At 37.8% G+C, this 20,533-nt stretch overlaps 1 protein-coding gene across 1 annotated transcript in view; it reads right to left on the reverse strand.

Annotated features, from left to right (window-relative positions):
- Nucleotides 1-20,533, reverse strand: part of LRP2 (LDL receptor related protein 2) — a 130,967-nt gene that overhangs the window by 95,827 nt on the left and 14,607 nt on the right. The window contains exons 2-9 of the mRNA XM_075430425.1: nt 15,814-15,921; nt 13,778-13,900; nt 11,172-11,288; nt 4,645-4,755; nt 4,410-4,523; nt 2,502-2,618; nt 1,581-1,724; nt 442-561 (exon numbers count right to left, since the gene is read on the reverse strand). Of these exons, the coding sequence (XP_075286540.1) occupies nt 442-561; nt 1,581-1,724; nt 2,502-2,618; nt 4,410-4,523; nt 4,645-4,755; nt 11,172-11,288; nt 13,778-13,900; nt 15,814-15,921 (954 nt within the window). The remainder of the gene's footprint in view (nt 1-441; nt 562-1,580; nt 1,725-2,501; nt 2,619-4,409; nt 4,524-4,644; nt 4,756-11,171; nt 11,289-13,777; nt 13,901-15,813; nt 15,922-20,533) is intronic.

The raw sequence follows: 20,533 nt of genomic DNA on the forward strand, positions 1-20,533 counted from the left end.
GTCTTCATATACAGCCACTTTCAAAAAGTACCAAACACTTCAATATCATTAACCGTTTTTCCAGGCATACAACACAACACCACACATCCCTGGAGCAGAAACAAATTCTCCTCATCTAATCACTAAGACTTGTAAAAAAATTCCATAATAAAACACCATCCAAGAGTATATCTTTTTAAACATAACCATGCTCTCACTATGTCTTTAACAGTCTTATTGAGAGATCTTTATGATATCTCTCCGGTTTGTTTCTGTGTCACCATGCTGCCATTGTACTACTTCAATTTTTATTCTTTTGCTGACTCTTGAGATTTTCTATTTGCCAGTACATCCACCTAAGGTCCCTTCCAACCCAAAGCATTCTATGATTCAATGAATCCAGACTTTCCCAATAAGCTATAAGAAGGTACTATGTATCTGCAATCACTGTACTTCACTTACCAATACAAGTACGACTGTCATTGCTACTTATTATATATCCTGAAGGGCAATAACACATCCCTCCTGATGGAGAAGAATGACAGCGATACTGGCAACTCAGAGCAGCACAGTGTGATATGTCTAAAAAGGAAATAAAATACTTCAGAAATACAATTACACATATTACCAGCAGAACAGCTTTTTGCCTTACTAACAGTTAAAAAGCTATAGTCTTCTTTATAAGTCATCTACAATTTCAGGAACGGCTTCTTAAAACAACTCTACACAAGAAATTATCTCTGAAGTTCCACAAAATTGCATGTGCTTATATACATGCAGGCAAGGAAATGCAAGAGAGAAGGTAAGCTACTGGTTATAACAGGTTTTCAGAATGGGGTTAAAGGATAAGCATCAATGTTACGTGAACCACCACTAGTAAATGCCATGTAAAAAGCTGCACAGAGGAAGCCATCTGCAATGCACCATACCTTTCTCTGGCTCCACAAGACCTACTTGTGAACAACACCTCCTCCAGCTCCATCTATAGGCATGTGACCTCATCATTTACTCTTTTATGCAGGAAAAAACCTACTACATTATATTAAGAAGAATATGTATATTAGTCCAATATATTAGAATATATTGGTCAGGTTGTGTCCATGGAGAAACTCTTCTTTAGCCTTTTCTTCTCTCTCTCTTTTTTCTTTTTTCCTTCACCACTTCTCCCTTTCCTTGTACTACTACCTAATAAACAATTCAGTGACAGGTGATCAAATTATGGTTGTAAAGCAGTTGCTGACTTCCACCTCCTTCCTTTTGCTCTTGCTTTTTCTCAGTTTCTTCTGTTAAAGGCCTTGCTTTGCAGCCCACGTCTGATGTTATGACTCAAATAGACAGCTAAGCAAGAGATGCTTTTTACAATAAGGTTTAATTTCCTATTATATTTACTGCTCTCCTTTCCCAAAAGGCATGATTTTATTAATAGGCACTTTCCTCTTCCTAGAAATTAAAAATGTAAAATACCCTGGTCAAAGCAGTCCCAACAAAAATAGCGAGCTTCCAAAACATCAGCGTTGTTTAGGAGACAAAAAGTGAATGTAAAAAGATACTAATGCTGATGTTTCTGCTATTCCGTGTATGCTTTTGATTCTAATACGTACTGCAGTGTCTGCGCGCAGTGATGTTAGTTTCATCTTCTCCTGCAGGGCAGTCTGCAGCCCCATCACACACTTTCCCAATTGGAATGCAACGCCCTGACCCAGGGCAGGCCCACTCTCCCGGGTAGCATTCATGACGACCACTTTCTATGGAAAAGAAAAACAAGAATAACTGAGGATCATGTTTCAAATAATACTTAGAATTTCTTCCCTAACACCTTCCCAAAGCATCTCTAACCTTCATTATCCACTTTCTGGTTCTTGCACACAGCTGGGAAAGACTATAGAAGAAACAGCGTCTACACTTCCCTGGCATGCTTTTTTTTTTTTACCTTCAAAGTGCGATGCAAACAATACTTGTGCAGACACATGAATCATTTTAGCTTTCTGTTGTTAGAAACAGTAAAACCATTTAGCTTCAGACTAACTGAAAATGGAACTCTCATTTTGTGGTTTCAAAACATGCAAAGGATGTCTGGATGAAGAGCATAATGTTCATCATAGAAAAGGCCAATGAAAGAGAAAAAAGCCCACGCTTTCATTCATTAAAATTTCTGTTTCTCACATGACAAATCTTGGCAGGAGACAAGTTATTTTCATTTTCAACCAATTGATTTTGATTATTAGGAGACTCCTGTGTCTTAACAGATGACCTTAAAAATCTCCACAGGAAAAAAAAAACCCAAGAGATGTAAGAGAAGATGTAAAAGAAAAAAGATATTGCTATATGCTAAACTTCATTTGCATCATACTTGGAATCACAGCAATAAAACTCTCACAGACACAACAGTAAAAAACATTGCATAAGAAAAAAAAGAAACAGGTGAAGATAGAATTCTAAGGTTTTCACAGTATTAAAATGTATTAGCTTAGTGAAGTCTTCCTTTGAAAATGTCATCATTAGAAGTTAGCATTAGTATATACCACATCCTCTTTCATCTTCGTTATCTTCACAATCATCATCTCCATCACATATCCAGCTCTGATGAATGCAACGGCCACTTGGGCAAGTGAAGAAGTTGCCTCTGCAAGTTGCATAAGCTAAGGAAAGAAACATGAGAAAATCAAAGTACTCTAAGTGACTAAAAGGTTAGAAATAGTAACATTTTCTCATAGATGAACAGTCATTTATAATCTCTCCTGAAAAACTGAGTTAGTTCCACATCTTATATATATTAGAAACACTGTTGGTTTGCTTGGGTTTAGGAATGACCTTTATTTTAGAACACTCTGGCTCTTTATGTAGATGAAAGAGAAGGTTAAATTTCTCAGTTAGCTGTGCATCTAGACACAAGACGCCTTACTAGCATGGTTCCTGAAGGTGGACATGACAAGGAGACGATACTCAAGACATCAAGAGGTGAAATATGTGTATGCCTTGTACTAAGAGAAACAGTTTTAAAAACCCAATGAACATTTATGTCAAAGCCATCCATGATTGGGAAGTATTCCCTGCTAAGAGTTCATTTGTGGGTCCTCGAAAAGGAAGACACTTCCAAAGACATAAAAGAGAAATATCGGGGGGGGGGGGGGGGGGGCATCATACTGGTGTGGGGTTCTTGGTAGGATAGAGCAACTAAATGGCAACATGTGGCCATCCTGCAATGCATAATATAAAACTAATTTAGATCCTATAATCAGTTGGGGACCTTTTTAAATATAGAGCTCACACAAGCTCACATACAGCGATGATTCTGGCTAGAGACGCAATGCTTTGGAATACCCTGATCACAAAAAAATGAAGGAGCGAGAAATTTCCAGAAACAGAACAGTCAATTAAATACCTTACGTGAATATCTAAAGGCCAACTATTTGTACAGTTATTTGTCTGTAAATTGTACATTATAATCACTGGGAATAATTCTAGAAGATCCATTCAATCTATCAGAAAATAAAAATGCAAAAAAGAGCCAAACAAATTTGGAAAAAAAACAATAGCATGCTGTATTTAATTGAGATTTCAGAGTAAAGAAATTATCTTTGGGTCATGCTGAAATAACACCCCACCTGGAGTCCTGCATCCAGCTCTGGAGCCCTCAGCACACGAGAAACATGGACCTGTTGGAGCAGGTCCAGAGGAGGGCCATGAAAATGATCAGAGGGATGGAACACCTGTTCTGTGAGGAAAGGCTGAGAGAGTTGGGGCTGTTCAGTCTGGAGAAGAGAAGGCTCCAGGGAGACCTTAGAGCAGCCTTGCAGTACCTGAAGGGGCCTACAAGAAAGCTGGAGAGGGACTTTTTACAAGGGCATGTAGCGATAAGACAAGGGGTAATGGCTTTAACTGAGAGAGGGTAGGTTTATATTAGATATTAGGTAGAAATTCTTTACTGTGAGGGTGGTGAGGCACTGGCACAGGTTGCCCAGAGAAGCTGTGGATGCCCCCTTCCTGGCAGTGGTCAAGGCCGGGCTGGATGAGGCTTTGAGCAACCTGGTCTAGTGGAAAGTGTCCCTGCCCATGGCAGGGGGGTTGGAACTAGATGATCTATAAGGTCCCTTCCGACCCAAACTATTCTATGATGATTCTATGAAATGAAGAAAATGATGACATGAAGAAGTGAAATTGTATGTGTTAAGAAGCAAACTGTCATTGAATCCAGCAAACTCAAATAGTAAGCACACACCCAGGCACTTAGCAGTAACAACAACCTGAAGAAAGTCTATAATATTAGCACTGCTATTTTCTTCTTTCCATACAAAAAAGTCCGTGTTGAACAGTGGCTAGCTTTTGATGGCTGTATAGCCAAGCAACCTACTTTGTATTATCTGCTTGAACCAGTTCTTAGTAAAACAGTTAAAGAAAGTGGAAGAAAAACAAACAAAAAAACATCGTACTGCAAGAGTTTTCATCACTCCTATCTCCACAGTCATCATCATGGTCACAGATAAAGGCTCGTGGAATGCATTCTCCATTAGCACACTGAAACTGTGTACTGGTACATCCATGTGCTGAAAGAGATTTTGGCACAGAAAGACATACAGAAAATCTGTCAGAAAACTACTGTCTTTAACTTTAAAAGAAGGTCTAAAATACATATTTGTTTGGGATCACTCTGCATGTGATACTTACTGCAATTAGCTTCATCAGAAGAATCTCTGCAATCAACTTTGCCATCACATCGCTGGCTTGCGTTAAAACATGCTCCATTTGCACATGACAACTGTTCACATCTTGGATAGTCTACAATAAGAAATCCTTCAGTATTAGCATGAATGTTAGACTGCAGAGTATAATGAGTCATATATATCCAGTGTCAACAGAATATCTTGATTTACAGGAAAACAAAAAGGGAATACAAAACTTCCCATACTACTACTGACAAACAATCAATTTATCCAGTATACTGTCTCCTGCAACAGATATTTAAGAATATCCTCTAGACAGATGCTACAAAACTTCCCAAGAAACAAGGGAGATACCCTCCCACACCCCAAAAAGATTTGCAGCCCAAACTGTTTACAATATGATAGAAAACAATGCAACACGAAAGGACAGCAAGAAGTGAACATTTATTTTATTTACTTGTACCTTAGTTTCACACTTTCCTAATCTGAATAAAAGCACTTAGGCAGAAACAGAGTTCCTGAAATTTACAGTTCCTAGGTCCTCTTAGAATGTCATGAGTTCTCAAACTCAGAGACTTCAGGTTTTTATGATTTTGTTCTAATTAAGCCAAGGATGTTAAACTTCCAAGTCCATGATCAACTTTTGGACCTCTGTTTTTTTATTACGTGTTTTTCCCTTCCCAAAACAAAAAAGATTCTGTAGAGTGAATGATTTTTCAGTTTCTGGCTGTTCTACTTATCTAGATAACCTACAGGCCAACACAAGGGATTATTTCAAACCACCTAAAACCAATTCTGAAAATACTTCTGCATACAAGTAGTCAGTGACCTCAGTGGAACTATCCAACAAATTAAGCATGTACATGTGCTAGAGTGAAGCAGGAGAATATGAACTTAGTTTAGTTCGTTGCCATGTAGACAAAAGTTACTTATTTCAGGCAAACAGCAAGTATGAAAGCAAATAATTGGTATTTTTAGAAGTGAGATTTGGTGAACCTTTGCCTGTATATGGAAATACAGACAGATAAATGAACTCAAAAAACAGAATAACCAAATTTTATTTTACTCCTTCTGGATTTTCAGTTTGAATTCTTCTACCATTTTACTTGCATACTCGTTAATAAAGCAGGTACAGTAGGCTCTCACTTAGGCACATTCTCATTCACTGTATTGGAATTCAAAACATGGATTATAAAATTGCTCAAGCAGAACTCGGCAAAGCTGCAATTTTTCCAGGCAGTGGCAAACTGTTTTGTTTGCTCCTGCTGTTCTATATATCATCGCATTCCCACAAAAATTCAGTCACCTATGGAATAGGCTTACATTATTTTAAATGTTAAGTTCTTAATATGAGAGCATAAACAGCTATATTGACAAGCACTACAAGCCTAGCCAGACTATCTCCCTGATTGATGCATTTACATTTCATTCATTTTCATGAATCATTTTCCAGGATTCTATGATTTTCACTGCAAGTAATATAAGTCCGCAGCTGGCAGGTAGGAAGAGTAAGTTCCTAATCAGGGAATGGTAGTTCCCAATTACCAGGGTTCCAGCTACAGTGTTTCTACCTGTGGCCTTCTGGTGCTAGTTCCCAGACCTTCCATTCCAAAAGCCTGCAATGACAACGCCAACACATGCCCTACACGATTAGCATCCTTTAGCTCCACTTCTCAATCAGACAAACTCCCTTCTAACACTGACATCTCATCCATTTCTTGCTTGGGTTAAGCTTATGAACAACTCATAAAGCTTCGGAAATAATGTGGATTCTGAAGTCTTAACTCTGCCTCCATAAAGAAAGGCAGGCCTGACCTGGGCCCACGTTTTATGCTCACTGTGGAATCAATGCTTCTTCCCTGTCTGGAAGCAGAGAAGCCATCACAGGGAGCAACCTTCAGGAGTTCTGTGGCATAGCAGGAAATAGCTATGGCAGCACAAGGGTACTATAGGTATTATGGGGCACATATAAGAAAAAGAACAGTAAGAGGTATCTGTTTCGTAACTGCACTGAAGTGGGAAAGCTTTTAAGGGTATTTATAATGGACAGTTTTGTAATTTTCCTCATCTTTCTTCATATCCCACAGAAATACCTCCAGTAATGTTCCAAACTGTTTCTGATGGATTGAATGTCAAACAAATGGGAAGTTGAACCCATTGCCTTGCACTGCCTCTTTCTTCAAGAATGCCCAGGCAATCTAAGGATCTAGTCCATAATAAGATTTTCTCAAGCTCATATTAAACTGCCTTAGAAGAAGGGAAACTATCAAAGCTTTCTCTCCTGTAGCAACCCTGGTGAAGTCCTCAGCCTGGAAAAATCTTTATTACATTATACATTCTGGTCCTATGAGGCATCTTTTTCTTAGCCAAATACTTGTCCACAATCTGTCTCCCTGTGGTATGCCAGCACTTCAGTTGCAAAATATAAACAACTGGCAAACACCAGCACAAATGACAGATGAGGCACCTTGCTCCTTGTAACCCATAAACTGTTTGGGGCAACAGCTGCAAACACATTTAAATGGCATATTTCAACATACACATTTGGAAGATGCTTGAAAGCTATGTCACAGCAATTGCTAAACCTACATTATTTTGCTCATTGCCTAACACTTTTGTTCTGCAAGCTGGAAATAAATCCATACAAAAACAGTAACAGGAAACAGCGGCAATTGGTATTTGATTTAGCACACACTGATTTCTGTCACAGTCAGAAGGTGTAACCTTCCGTGACCCTAACCCACATTATAAGAAGGAGAAAGAAAAAAAAAAGGGGGGGGGGGGGGGGGGGGGGCAATTTCCTATTTTTAAGTGTCATTCTTTTATTGCAGCAAAATTTCAAAACATTTTACAAAACAAAATTAATTTAAACCCTTTGACTCACTGTCATGAGTCACCACCTCACAGTGGGCAAATCATCTCCAAGACAAGACAGCTCATACCCTATCAGAGACACCAGGAGTAGGACTTACCCCAAGCCCATGAGTCCTATGAGCTACATAATGTCAGGTAGCATTAATAGCACAGATGCTTTGAGAGCTGGCAGACTGGCTAGACCCTCATTCCTGGCCTTAATTCTTGATTTTGATCCCTGCCTCTAGTTTTTGGCTGCCTTCCTTACCTTGCTCCAGTTTTGTTTCTTCCCTGTCCCAGACTCTCCCTGGTGCAGATATTTCCTCCAGCCTGAACTTCTGCCTTGTCCTGTAGCTGTTACACGTAATTTGTCCACCATCAAGAACATTAGCCTCTGACCACGGCCCTTTTCTTCCGTCTTGGGCTACATGCCTTATGATCACTTCAGTTTTTGATCTTTGTTCACTTTCACCCTGATGTCCACAAATGCATCCCAGACCTGGCTGCCCACTTCCTGACCACAACAGCTATTTAGTGTAGCAAACAAGAGGCAGGGATTAACAGGTTAGGCAGCTGATCCATGGCAGCAACTCAACATCAAAATTAGAATCAAAAATCCAGAGTTCCTGCGCCTGCATTCAGCCCGTCAGCCTCAAACAACAGGTCTTTAAAATACTTCCCCGTTCTCCCTCATGGCCTCCGTGCAGTGCTCAGCTGCCAGAACTGTATCCAGGAAGGTTATTCTGTCAGTCACAGCAAAGCAAAATGGACATGGCTGGGATTTTCATTTTTCATCTATGAAGCTGAGGCAGGAGAGAGAATTTCACTTTTAAGTCAAAGAAATAAAATATGTGACACAGCAAAATGACACCAGTGTTGGCTGCTTACTCCCAAAAAGTATTTGCTACACCACATAGTCTGCCATTTCATTCTACATTTCTAAAGTTTTAAAATGAAAATATTTGCCAGCTGCTGACTATTTAAAATCCCTTGGAAAACAACCTGACATACATATATACTTAAAGAAAATAAAATACCACGATTTTACAAAATTAAAATGGCTTCAAAGCACTAATTACATGACCTGTAGCTGAAACATTGTTCTGATGTTTATCTTAGCCTCTGCATGGGTAGTTTTCCCTTGCTGTTAATCCCATTAGCAGTAAAATGGACTAAGACTTTAAATTCCTTTGTTCTATTTCTTTACATGTTTAATTGCCGAGTTACTTCATAATGGTGACATTTTGCATTTGACTAGTGTCTTAAATAATGTAACTTATTCAGCAACAAAACTTTATCTTCTTTACAATCTAAACCTGCTTCCAGACAGATCAGTGAGTGCAAGGCATAAGTAAATGGATGTGATTAAGTTTGCATTCTGTCATGCTCCGAGAAATAACAGAATCAATTCTAAATAGCTTTTCTTTCATTGTTCATGGAAGTTTCATTTTCATTTATGAAGCCTTTTAGTGTAAATTAACTAAGGAAAAACAACAAAGGAAAAGGCCAAAATAATTATATTCCTCTTATAATTGTTTAGATCAGATAGTGTGGAAAAGGAAATGGATTAAACAGTGTGAAAAATCAGTATTCAAAGCAAGTATTAGAATCTGCTTCAAAACAGTAAAATCTAACACTTACACTAATGCCTACTGTATAGTTAATCATAAAATCACCAAATTATTAATTTTATCTTGTGGCTTCTTTTAAAGTTCCAGGCCTTGCAAAGACAGAGAGGCAATAAAAGTAAACAGCTTTTCTGGAAGGGTCTTGTCACCACATTCTTCTTGATTGTCTTGTCTTCAGCATCATCACATTTCTTTAAACTAGTCCAACACTCCTACTTTCAATGTTCCAAGTCACAGTCATTCTTCTGTGTTAGAGGGACTGTCAACACATATTCTAATAAACCAAAGTAGAGGCTGTTGAATGATATGAGGCAGTCCCTCTCCCTGGGGCTAAATACGCTGCCTTCACAACAGTCGTGGGGCCTGCTGGCTGATGCCGCAAGGACTGGGTTTCCCACACAGCAGTAGAGCACTACTGTTAAGATATCTAGAGGCCCCTTTCCAATTCACTTAGTTGAGAATGTTAAACATGAAATAAAAAGTGCACTTCAATTATCAAACATCACGGCAGCTTCTGTTCTGAAGAAAGAATTGCAAGTATTGTCTTTCGGACTCCACTCCCAGTCTGCCACAGATTTACTGCATTATAACCATCACACCATTTCATCTGGCTGCTTCACACTGTGTTCAATGACTGCTCACAGAGTTCTCAGAGGTGCTGAGCAGTTTCTCTTTTTTAATTCACAGATAATGCATTTTTTAAACAAGTATATTTTCTTCAGGATCTTTTTGTTAATGTGTCACAGATTTGCTAAATTAAGTTACCAATCTCTTTTCTTCCTCTAATTTTAATAGAAAAAATGCCAAACTACAGAAGATATTCTTCCAGTAACAATATGGGGTACTTTGGATCTTGGCTTCTAGCCATTTGTGTTGGTGACTTCAGAACTGACTGTGGGTCTATCACATGGAAAAGTTCCAAGCTGGCTGTCTCAGAAACCTTTTATTCCAGAGTACCATATAGTTCTAAATCACCTTTCATTCCACAGAGCATAGATTTTGGCCATTTATGAGTCAGGGATAAAACGCACTAGCAGTTGGCTGACCGTGTAATATGCTGGTTTTCCTTTACACACCATGTGCATATGCCCTTTTATCCTCTAAGTCCAGTCATTAACAACTTTTTATTTCTTGCTTCTTTATCCATTCCTTAGCATCGCAGCCTCTTCCCCCACCTCCCACCCAAGGTCTGGTTCTGAGGAAAGTGTACAGTTATGTCTTTTTCCCAAAGACACACTAAGTTCTAACAGCTGGAATAGCAGCTCTAATGTTCCATGACACTCATGACATGCGTAAAGCTTTTCCTTAATACTAACAATGAACAGACATGCTGTCACACACTATTGTGTAGGTATTAGGCAAAAACATCTCTGAAAAATGTGGCCTCTATTCTGTGGCCAGCTGTCCTTTCCATCAGTATTCAACGTAGGCCAGGATCTAGGGATGCTGTCACCAGACAGACAACCTCAGCTCTGGGGAAGTTAGACTGAAAAAAAACCGACTTGTGCATCTGCATTTTGCTGGCGCAATATAAACAGTGTATCTGAATACAATATGACCCAATGCTGCTTCATCTCCACAGGAAACTGAAGTCTAGAATACAAATGCTTTTGAAAGGGTCAGAGTCCCTCAGAGAAGTGATTTGGGGTCAAATTCTTCTTTTCTATACAGGTTATAGTTACCACAGATTTCATAAGGAGTATGCAAAAAGAATATGAAAAAATTTGGCAAAGTTAGCCCTGAGTCTCCCAAGGCTTTAAGACATTTAAACATGGTTGCTTTTTTCCAATGCAATATTAATTATCTTTCAGACAACGACAAACAAGAATCCTTGATCCTATGGTGGCAGTTTGCATTTGAGTTCTGCAATAATGGATCTGTATCAGAACATCAGCTCTAATACACAAAAGAATCTGAAATGAAACTCTTGTAACAAGCAGCATATTGTGGTCATCCTGTCCATCAACAAGCCCTTTAATCTTACAAATTTATTAAAATGCCACTGAGAGATGAGATGAAACCAGATCTAGTGCTAAGAGTTAAGACTCACGGCAAACTCTTTCATCTGTTCCATCAGTGCAGTCCTTTACTCGATCGCACCAGTATGCACTCGGGATACACTGTCCATTTGAACATGTGAACTGCTGACTTGAGCATGTCCTTCCCGCTGCAAGAAATGGGCATTCAATCAGTCTTTTCCATCAATCAAAATTTTTTTAATGCATAAAAATATTTCCCCTCTTCCTCTAACTACTCCATCCTTCTCACAAAAATTAGCATAAGACTCCTGTACCTTTGTGTACTCAAGGAGATTAAAGCACACTTGTCAAACACATGGCAGATAACATAACTCTGAGGCCTTTTGTAGTGTGCAAGGTCGCTGCTTTTCTTCACTAAAGGGGTTGACCGCTAGCTTAAAAATTACCTCCCTATAATTGTTCTGCCTAAAAGATTAAATTACCAATTCTCACTGTTTTAAAGCTTTCTCTATTACTTTGTTTACTTGGGCAAAATCTGTCAGTAACTAAGTTATTTGGTCAACTAGAATGCCACAATGTAAACACAGCAGAGCTGGAGGTAACTGCTGAAGGCACTGCTTTCTAACACAGCCAGGACCTCAGCAGTCAGGAGTATTTTACATTCATTATGTCTCTTCTCGTGACAGCTGTGTCAGTGAAAGGCAACCACATAAAACCATGCAATTCCACTTTGATTCCACTACAGCTAAATTTAACTCTCTGTTCTTAGGCAAATTAATTCAGTCTGTGACGATATAGCCGAAGGGCAAAGTTATTGCTAACTTTTCCTCCCCTCTGCCACCTGCACATTTGTTTCTTTCAAACTCATGCTATATCTCAACACCACCCCAGTCTATATGCTGGTATCTGATCTGCTGCTTTACAGGGGCTCTCTATTTCTTCTTCTGTCAGCAGTGCTTCCAAAGTAAGATCAGCTACTGGGATACTAGTGTCATGAGGAAAAACAAGAGCAAGACAGTAAAGTAAAACAAATTTGTTTTAATTCTGGATGTGTGCCTTCCAGAGCTGTCAGCCATTTTTCTCAGGAAAAATTTCTAACATTTCAAGAAAGAAAAGCTCCTCCAGGATTCCCAAGCACAGAGATAAAAAGTCACTTTATAAGGACAAATACCAGGACATGGCTCAAAAACAGCAGCAGCAGCACAACGCCACTGTATAGTTAGTAACACTCAGGATTAACTAGTTCATGGAGAACAATGTTAGTGACCCAGTTCAAAAGTCAACTCAGAGCTGTTGCTCATTTCACATTTTGTATCTACAGATTCCTTAGTTAAAACAACGAGTTGTGCTGACACCTTCTTAGAGAAAGAGAGCAGCAAAAGACACTTAACCTTAGCTCCAATTTTTCCATCATCAGTGTGAACAAGTATTGAGATATGAAAGCACAAACCAAGTCTGTGAGAAAAATCCTTCCAAAACTTAAACCTGCAAACCTCCCCAGAATCAACGGAGTTAGTGAGTAGGTCCAGAGCTGTTCAGTTTAAAGAAGTTATCCAAAACTTCTACACAGAATCAAAAGGAAAATAAATTAATCTTATCCTCATCACTTGAAGTAACTTTAATACTAGAAGTAGCAGGAAATCGGTTCTTTAGAACACTACAACACCTGTTCTTCCAGTCTTATGCAATAACGCATAAAACATAATTTGGTGCAATAATCATCTCAGTTCACTGTTCATCATGTCAGCATGTACTTTACTGTATGTAGTCCTTATACTGCTTAGTCACGAAATTTGAAAATCAGAGTAACATTTTATTATTATCAGTAATTAACTTGCTATCAATACTGAAAAAGAAAGAGCCTATGGCTATGGCAGTTAGGCTGTTAAATGATTTCTTTTCTCTAAAATACACAGAGAACATCAAACACTTTAGTTTAAAATAGCAATTTGAACACAATTAATATACTGTTTAGCATATTAAAGTGAAATACTAATAGGAATTATGTTCTAAGTTTAAGCTGTCCAAATGATATCAAAAGACTAGACTTTCACCCCATACCGGGACTTTTGGTATTCCTCCTATCTGAACATAAGAAAGAACAGCTCTGGTCATTTTAAATAATAATGCCATTAAATAGCATCACTGAAGGCAGTACAAGAATCTTTAGCAATGTTTACTTCAACTGACTGATAATTCCTCCGTTTTGTATACATATAAATTTCAAAACTTTCTAGAAAGAAATTAACTTTTTAATATATATAGTTCTGATATGCCAGTGTGAATTTCATTATGCAATGAATAAAGCAGCTTTTTCTGTGACTGAGGCAGCATTTGGACATCTGACTATTATGAATATTTCACCAATTTTGGAACAACTAAGTTTTGTATCAACTATAAAACTAATGTGCACTGTATATTTTTCTTCTTTTCTTATCCTTTTAATTAACTGAAACATCAGTAATTTTCAGATTTCAAGACCTGGAGATGTCTTTTTGGACATATTTTCTGTATTTTATCTATTTCAGATTATTTCATCTCTAGAAACTACTTTAGAGAGACTCTTCTGGTAAAAGCTGCACTTACAGCAGACTTGTTTCTGTATGTTCTCAATATGCTGCTATGTGAATTACCTTATTTCACAAAGCTGGTGTAACATTAGAACTTAAATACTTACGACACTGTTGATGCTCATCTGAGCCATCTTCACAGTCTTCCTCATCATCACAAACCCATGATTGTGGAATACATTCGCCATCAGTTTGACACTGAAACTGATTTCCCTCACAGGTAGGTTGTGCTAGTGTAAGCAACGAAAAAAATTGTCATTTCACAGACATCTGGGAAAGCACTTTCAAAGAAAATTATTAAATAAGGGAAAAGACGACTTCAGGTTCAAGTGTCCATTGACTGTAACTTCCACTAAACATGTGAAGTGTTTGAAAAACTAGAGAAAATGGACAGAGCAGGGAGGGGAAAGTGGGCCAGCAGAAGGGCGCTCAAAGGCAAAATCTAGCTTAGTGAATTCCTGCATATGAATCTTCAGTTTTGTATCCTCCCCTGGAGACACAGGCTCCTCTAGAAGGCAGGTCACAGCAAAACCTTAAGGCTCTGAACTGCCCTCTGGCAGAGCCTCTTTTTTTCCACTTATATATGGAGTCATGCTAGCTTCCCCAGCCTCACAGGGGTCTGTTCAGTTGCTCTCACTCCGCTTCAGGTGCTCTATCCCTGGTAGGAAGAAGGTCTTTCAAAACAAGCTCATGACTCTTCTCATTGTGATGTGAAGTGAGGCAAAAGCAAGGGTCAGGTCAGAACAATCTGAATGTTGTTGTCCCAGCTCCATTCTGTACTTTTCAAATAGCCAAACAGCAGGGAGCCATTAGACAGAAAGATCACAACAAATGTTTGAAACTGCGTTACAGTTTACTCCATCCCTAGTTAATATTCCTGGGAAGAATCACTAACACAACATAGTCCAGTGGACAGGACTCTGGTCTTACCATCATTTTTCTCAGGATCATATTTTTGCAGTATTGCAAAGTCAACTAGAAACACTCTGTGCTCGTGGGATGATATGCAAGCACAACTACCAATGTGAACAAAACATCAAGGGAAAAAATTCAATCACACTGTAGATTTAGAGTTGAGAAGTACAAAATTACATTAGAGGTAAAGTAATTAGAGGGATAAAACCGATCACATACTACATACAGACAATGCACTTCATGCATACTTTTTTTTGATTCCTGTTTTAAGAACCAAAGAATAATCTTGTAATATAATTCTAGCCTTAGGCCAGTTTTAAAGAGTTTAAAACTATCTTCCTAGATACCTACATGCCCCACTACCTATAGCACATTCTTGTATTGTTTTTAAAAGCACAATTAAATAAAAAAAACCTGAAAAGCTTAATTTTTATCTTCCTAATTCATCACATGTATGAAAATGAGAACAACTCAATGTCATGCTTATAACTATGACAAATACAGTGTGTGTCAGGGGTTTTTTTTATCTTTCAGAGAGCAATGTGAATTTTACCCACTCTTTGTTCATAGCCCAACACTTCTTTACAGTTGCAGTTCAGAACTAAGCTGAAATAGCAAGCTAAACCACCATTTTGTTTTGCCAGTTTAAGAAATTCATTCATCCAGAATGGCACTGGTTTTTGGAACTAACTAAAGTGCTAAACAACAAAACAAATTGCCAAGCTGTGGGAATGACCTCCAATTATTATATGGGTTAAGCAGCAAAGAAACAATCTAGCGTGAAAAGAACCAACAAAAATTAGTCTTTCTCACTCCCCATCATCTGAGGGGCAAAACCTGGCCTAACCTACAAGGGGGCTGATAACTGCACCAGCCCACAAGACCTCAAAAAACACTAGAACTGAGAAGGTCAAAATGCATGTGAGTTCCTGGAAACAGACAGGGTTCTACTTAGAACATTAGTCATCAAATGAAACTGTATCATTGGACACTCCGATTTTTAAGCAAAGACGTCATCTTAGAAGTAGAGCACTACTTGATTTTCTGACTACCAAAGCCAATGGACTCAAGAAAAACAATTCTTCAGCAGATTCGGCAGTCATCTGAACAACCAGCAGTGTTCTCCCCCTCCGATATTCATTTTTGTACCACAGGCACAGCTGAGCACATTTGGATCTCAGTATTTATTATATTACAAAAAAAGTTGCTCTGTAGTTGTTTCACTTACGACAACCAGCTTCATCTGTATCATCCGAGCAGTCTCTAGCCCCATCACACCTCCAATCTGCAGGAATACAGCGACCATTTCCACAGCGAAACTGCCCCCGCTCACATCCTGTCGTAAAGCAGAGTAAGAAGCAGGTTAGCAGATACAGCACATAAAAACGGACAGTGGAGTGCATTCCTGTCAAACAACTGTAATCTATCCATCACCTTGTGGCATGGAGAGGAGAGAAAATAATATTATGATAATACAAAACTATAAGTGATTTATATATATAAAAAAGATCGTACACAGTCAACTAAAAAAAAGAAAAGAATCAGCTCTAAATCTTACAGGATATAATTCAACTAAATTGCTAGAAAATGCCCATAACTTTAATATTTGTCTATTATGCAAACAACAGCAAAAAAAAGGAAAAATAACCCAAACAAGTCTCAGAAGACCACCCACACTACAGAAATTTATTTAGCAGGAATCTATCAACTTTAAATTCACAAGCAGTAGACTTAAATAAAGGTAGGGCATCATTTGCCACATTATTTCTCAGGGTTAAACATGCTAAACATTAGTCCTCCCCTGAGTCTCTGAGGATTTAAAAAAAATAAAAATTCCCTTAGCTGATGTGGAAATCTTGTTTCAACAGTGACTGCTTGAAAGTACAGAAAGACCCCATTTTTGTTTTGCTTTTCAATAATGTCCTAATATTTAAAATCTTTCCTCTGAAGTGCAGGACAGCATGCCTTCAGTCAACATTTGAATAGCAAATAATTTTAAAAGAAATTAAGCTTTCAAATATTTATGGCTGATCAAAAGCTATCCTGCTGTCAGTTCCTCCTGCTTGACCTACTAAGGATTAAGACCTGATAAAGAAGCATTCTTTCCCAGGTGTAAATGCAGCTGGATCAGGCCTTTATTAGAGTCTACTAATGAAATCTCCAGTCCCACAGGAAAGAGAAAATGCACTGTTTATGGCCTTTCATTGTGACTACAGCCTCATAAAATGGGAGTGAACAGTTTTATAGGTCCCCAAAACAATGAGCTATAACATAATTAGGTTCAACAGAGTTCTGTTTCATGTTAATCTGTTGTCAGCACCTCAGAGAAGGGAACACTGAAAAAAAAAAAGACCTAGTAGCAAAGTCTAACTCTGGAAAAAAAATATCCTGTTTCCTAATTTAATTAATAGCCATATGATAAAACTACATCTTTCAATTATTCTGAGTCATTTGTCCAGAGAAGATAACCTCAGTATACATAAAGCACAACCACCTACTTTTTGAATTCATGATGACATAAATAATACGCTACCCTAACTTTCATGTAAAACCAGGCATATCAACACTGTCACATAAACACAGTTAAGTGATGTATTCCTAAGGGATATAGGCAAGCTACTTTATGCAAGGAATGTTCAAATCTGATTGTCTGGTAGTGACATCCTGATTTATAATGTATCCTGCAAATGGTCAAAAATTTCACTTGGATAAATGGTGGTACAGAGTGGTACAGGAGTATGTTCACCCAAATACCTTCTATAGACTAATGCATGATGGTGGTTGGTGGTGCAGGTCTGGGGTTGGTGGTGCAGGTTTCTTATCAACTACCTTTAAAACACAACAACCTCCCTTGCAAAAATGCCCTGAAGGAATGTACAAGTTCACTCTGGAATCCCAGGCCCTCAAGCTGAATTTTGCCCTACAAAGCAACATTTCCATATGAGATTAGCAGTTGAAGCTCTAATAAACACAACACACAAACCACCATTTATCAATTGGAATTACTATGCAAAGCAAATACTAAATCTGCTTGTATATTTAGTATATTATTGCTATTCAAAACCACTGGAATATTCATAGCCACTTACTTAAGAAGTTACAATACAGAATTAAATCTGCATCCACGTGATTAGAATTTCTAACGAAACATGCTTATAAACAAGCAATACAAGCAATTTTTATGTTATTTCTAAATAATATCTAGTCAAAAAAGTTTCAAGCGCTACTTACAACGCTAATTTATTTTGCCTATCTTGTATTAAGTTACTATAGTTAAACACACCCTTATAGCGATAAAAATGAAGATAACACTGATAAACTTTTTAGAAAGCATTATAAACATAGCAGCCTTTGTACAGCATGAGAAAGGGTAACTGAATGTTAACAGAAAACCAGCAAATCATGCAGTCCTCCTACACTCCGTAATACTTTGCAGAATTATAGTTTAAGTTGCTCACACCTAAATGCAGTAAGCACTGTATTAATGTCCCTTTACACAATTCTTAAGCAGACCTGTTATAATTCATTTAATTATGGCATTAGGCTTTTCAGATGTTATCTTGCATGCTTACTTGTAACTGAAGGCAAAGAGCTCTGAAACACCTCTAAAAAATATGAAAGATTGATACTTCACTTACCACTGTTTTATGTTATCTTTAGATCAAAGAAAAGTACATAGCAGATAACGATGTTAATTCATTAACAAGATAATCTTTGAAACTCAGTAATATGGAAGAAGTAAAACTGATCTACAGTATCAAGGACACTTCTCATCAAGGTTCTGAAAAGCTTGTGATTCAACTGCAAACAAAAACGATTCTAACTTTGATAAAGGAGGAAGTAATCAGAGGAAAAATGTGTGACTGCAAAATTACTACTATGAATATCCAGGAGAAATACCCAGAATGAAAGAAAAATAACCATGTCAGCAATAATCAGGTTTGTTACTATAGACAACTACAGAGACCATTTTCTCAAAACTTAACTGTACATATTCTACTAAAAACAAGTACTGGAAACTTCTGAGATTTGAAGAAATGCGATTTAGTTACTATCAATTTAGCTAAACATTTTAAACAGTATTAATTTAAGTAAAAATGTTGTGGGCATTACTCACACTGAGTAGTAATGACCCACAGAAGAAGCATATGGAGTCCAAAAGGACTGTTTGCATTGGTATATGCTACGCAACGTGAGCCTGCAGCATCTGGGTTTCAGCAAAAGCAGGAACTGTCAGAAGACAAGGGGTATCCGCTTGTTTATTGCCATTATTTGAAGCCTTGATTCACTGAAGGATTAGTCATTAGTAATTTCATGGAAGGTTTCTCTTTCAGTATCAGATTTTTTTGTTTTTTAAATGGCAAGGCAGCTCATGAATCAGTCAGACACTGCCAAATATTAATACTAATGAGCTAATTTGCATAGAAATACTGATTTACTCTGATAGATGCTGATAAACCCAGACACTTCTCTCAGGCAAACAGAATCCTGTTAGCAGGATTCCTGAAGGAAACAACTATCAAGTTTAAAAACAAGCAGTAAAACAATTAGGCTTCACTGCCATGCTTAAAATTTGCTAATACAAAATAATCTAGGTGACTTTTAAAACTTCATAATTCAGAAATGACTGAATTTTTGGTGTTGTTGTACTTTTACTATAATTCAATTTGAGTCATCTGACTGATTATATGACTACTAAAATAAGGACTTAAATGGCAGACCTTATGAATCACATCAGAACATATATAAAGAAGAATCTCTAGGCATTAACTACAATCATTTTGAAAGATAAGATCTGTTTCAACTGCTCAATATTCAGGAACATACCAAGGAAAAAAAAAACAAATATATCATCTTTAATATAAACCAGTCTAGTCCTGAAAAATGCAAACCACAGATCAGAAGCACCACTGGAAAAATATAGCCCAAAGCACTACTTCTAAACTTCTTGCTATACTTACTATCTATGGGCTGTATGCTAACTTTGTCACTAGACTTTCCGTGGTTCTGTGCCTGGGATTCTCTTATAAGAGACTCCTAAGTGGATGTTTAAGACTCACAATTTGCTCAGGTAAAAACAGGAAGGCTAACATTACTTGTACAGGGTAAGCTACTTGCATAAAGATTATGCCAGGTAGTCACTTTCCACTGGAATAAAGCAATATAATAGTGATTTTGTCAGAGCAAAGCTTGAACAAAACAGTTAAACACTTTTTTTTGCTTTTAATTTATTAAAAATAAACGTCTCTTACCAAAGGAAATAATGCAATACAAGCACTATTCAATACAACTACCTTCTGTTCTGCAAGACAAGTTCTGCCCAACAAATGTTGCCTGCATAGGAATGAAGTATCCTAAGCTAAACCACTGCCAAAGACAAACTCCACTGCCACTAGAGGACGGGAGTCAACCTTCAAATCACTAATGAATGTTACTCCACGTCACATTAAGTGATACGGAACTCCAGAAGAAGAGAGAGAGGTTAACAGCTTCCGGCATTTCACAGAATGGTTTAACCCAGCTGGCTACAGTCTTTAATCGGAAGGCAGTCCCTTACTCTCACTCCACCTCCTCCGTGCTTCATTTGCCCCAATGTGTTTGTGTAGAAATTAGATTGAGAATTAAAGCTTAAATACAACCCTGTGGTGTTAAAACCAGAACGTTATGTTCAGCTTACAATGGAAACCAACACTGCCTTACCCTCTGCCACTCTCCGCATTACTTTAGACTCCTTTCAGTTCCTCTCTGAACAGCTCTAGTATTTTCTCATTCTTTTCATACTTTTTACCTGCCCATTCAACCTTGAAGTCCCTCATACTTTTAACTTTGACTACAAACCTTTCGAATTACATTTGTCATCCACAGATTATGGGCACCATGACTGTCTATTCTGACTACACAGAACAGGCCAAACACCCTCATTTGTTCTCTTTTGCTCATGCTCACAA

This window comes from Opisthocomus hoazin, chromosome 9, assembly GCF_030867145.1.
Source record: "Opisthocomus hoazin isolate bOpiHoa1 chromosome 9, bOpiHoa1.hap1, whole genome shotgun sequence".
Taxonomy (NCBI): Eukaryota; Metazoa; Chordata; class Aves; order Opisthocomiformes; family Opisthocomidae; genus Opisthocomus; species Opisthocomus hoazin.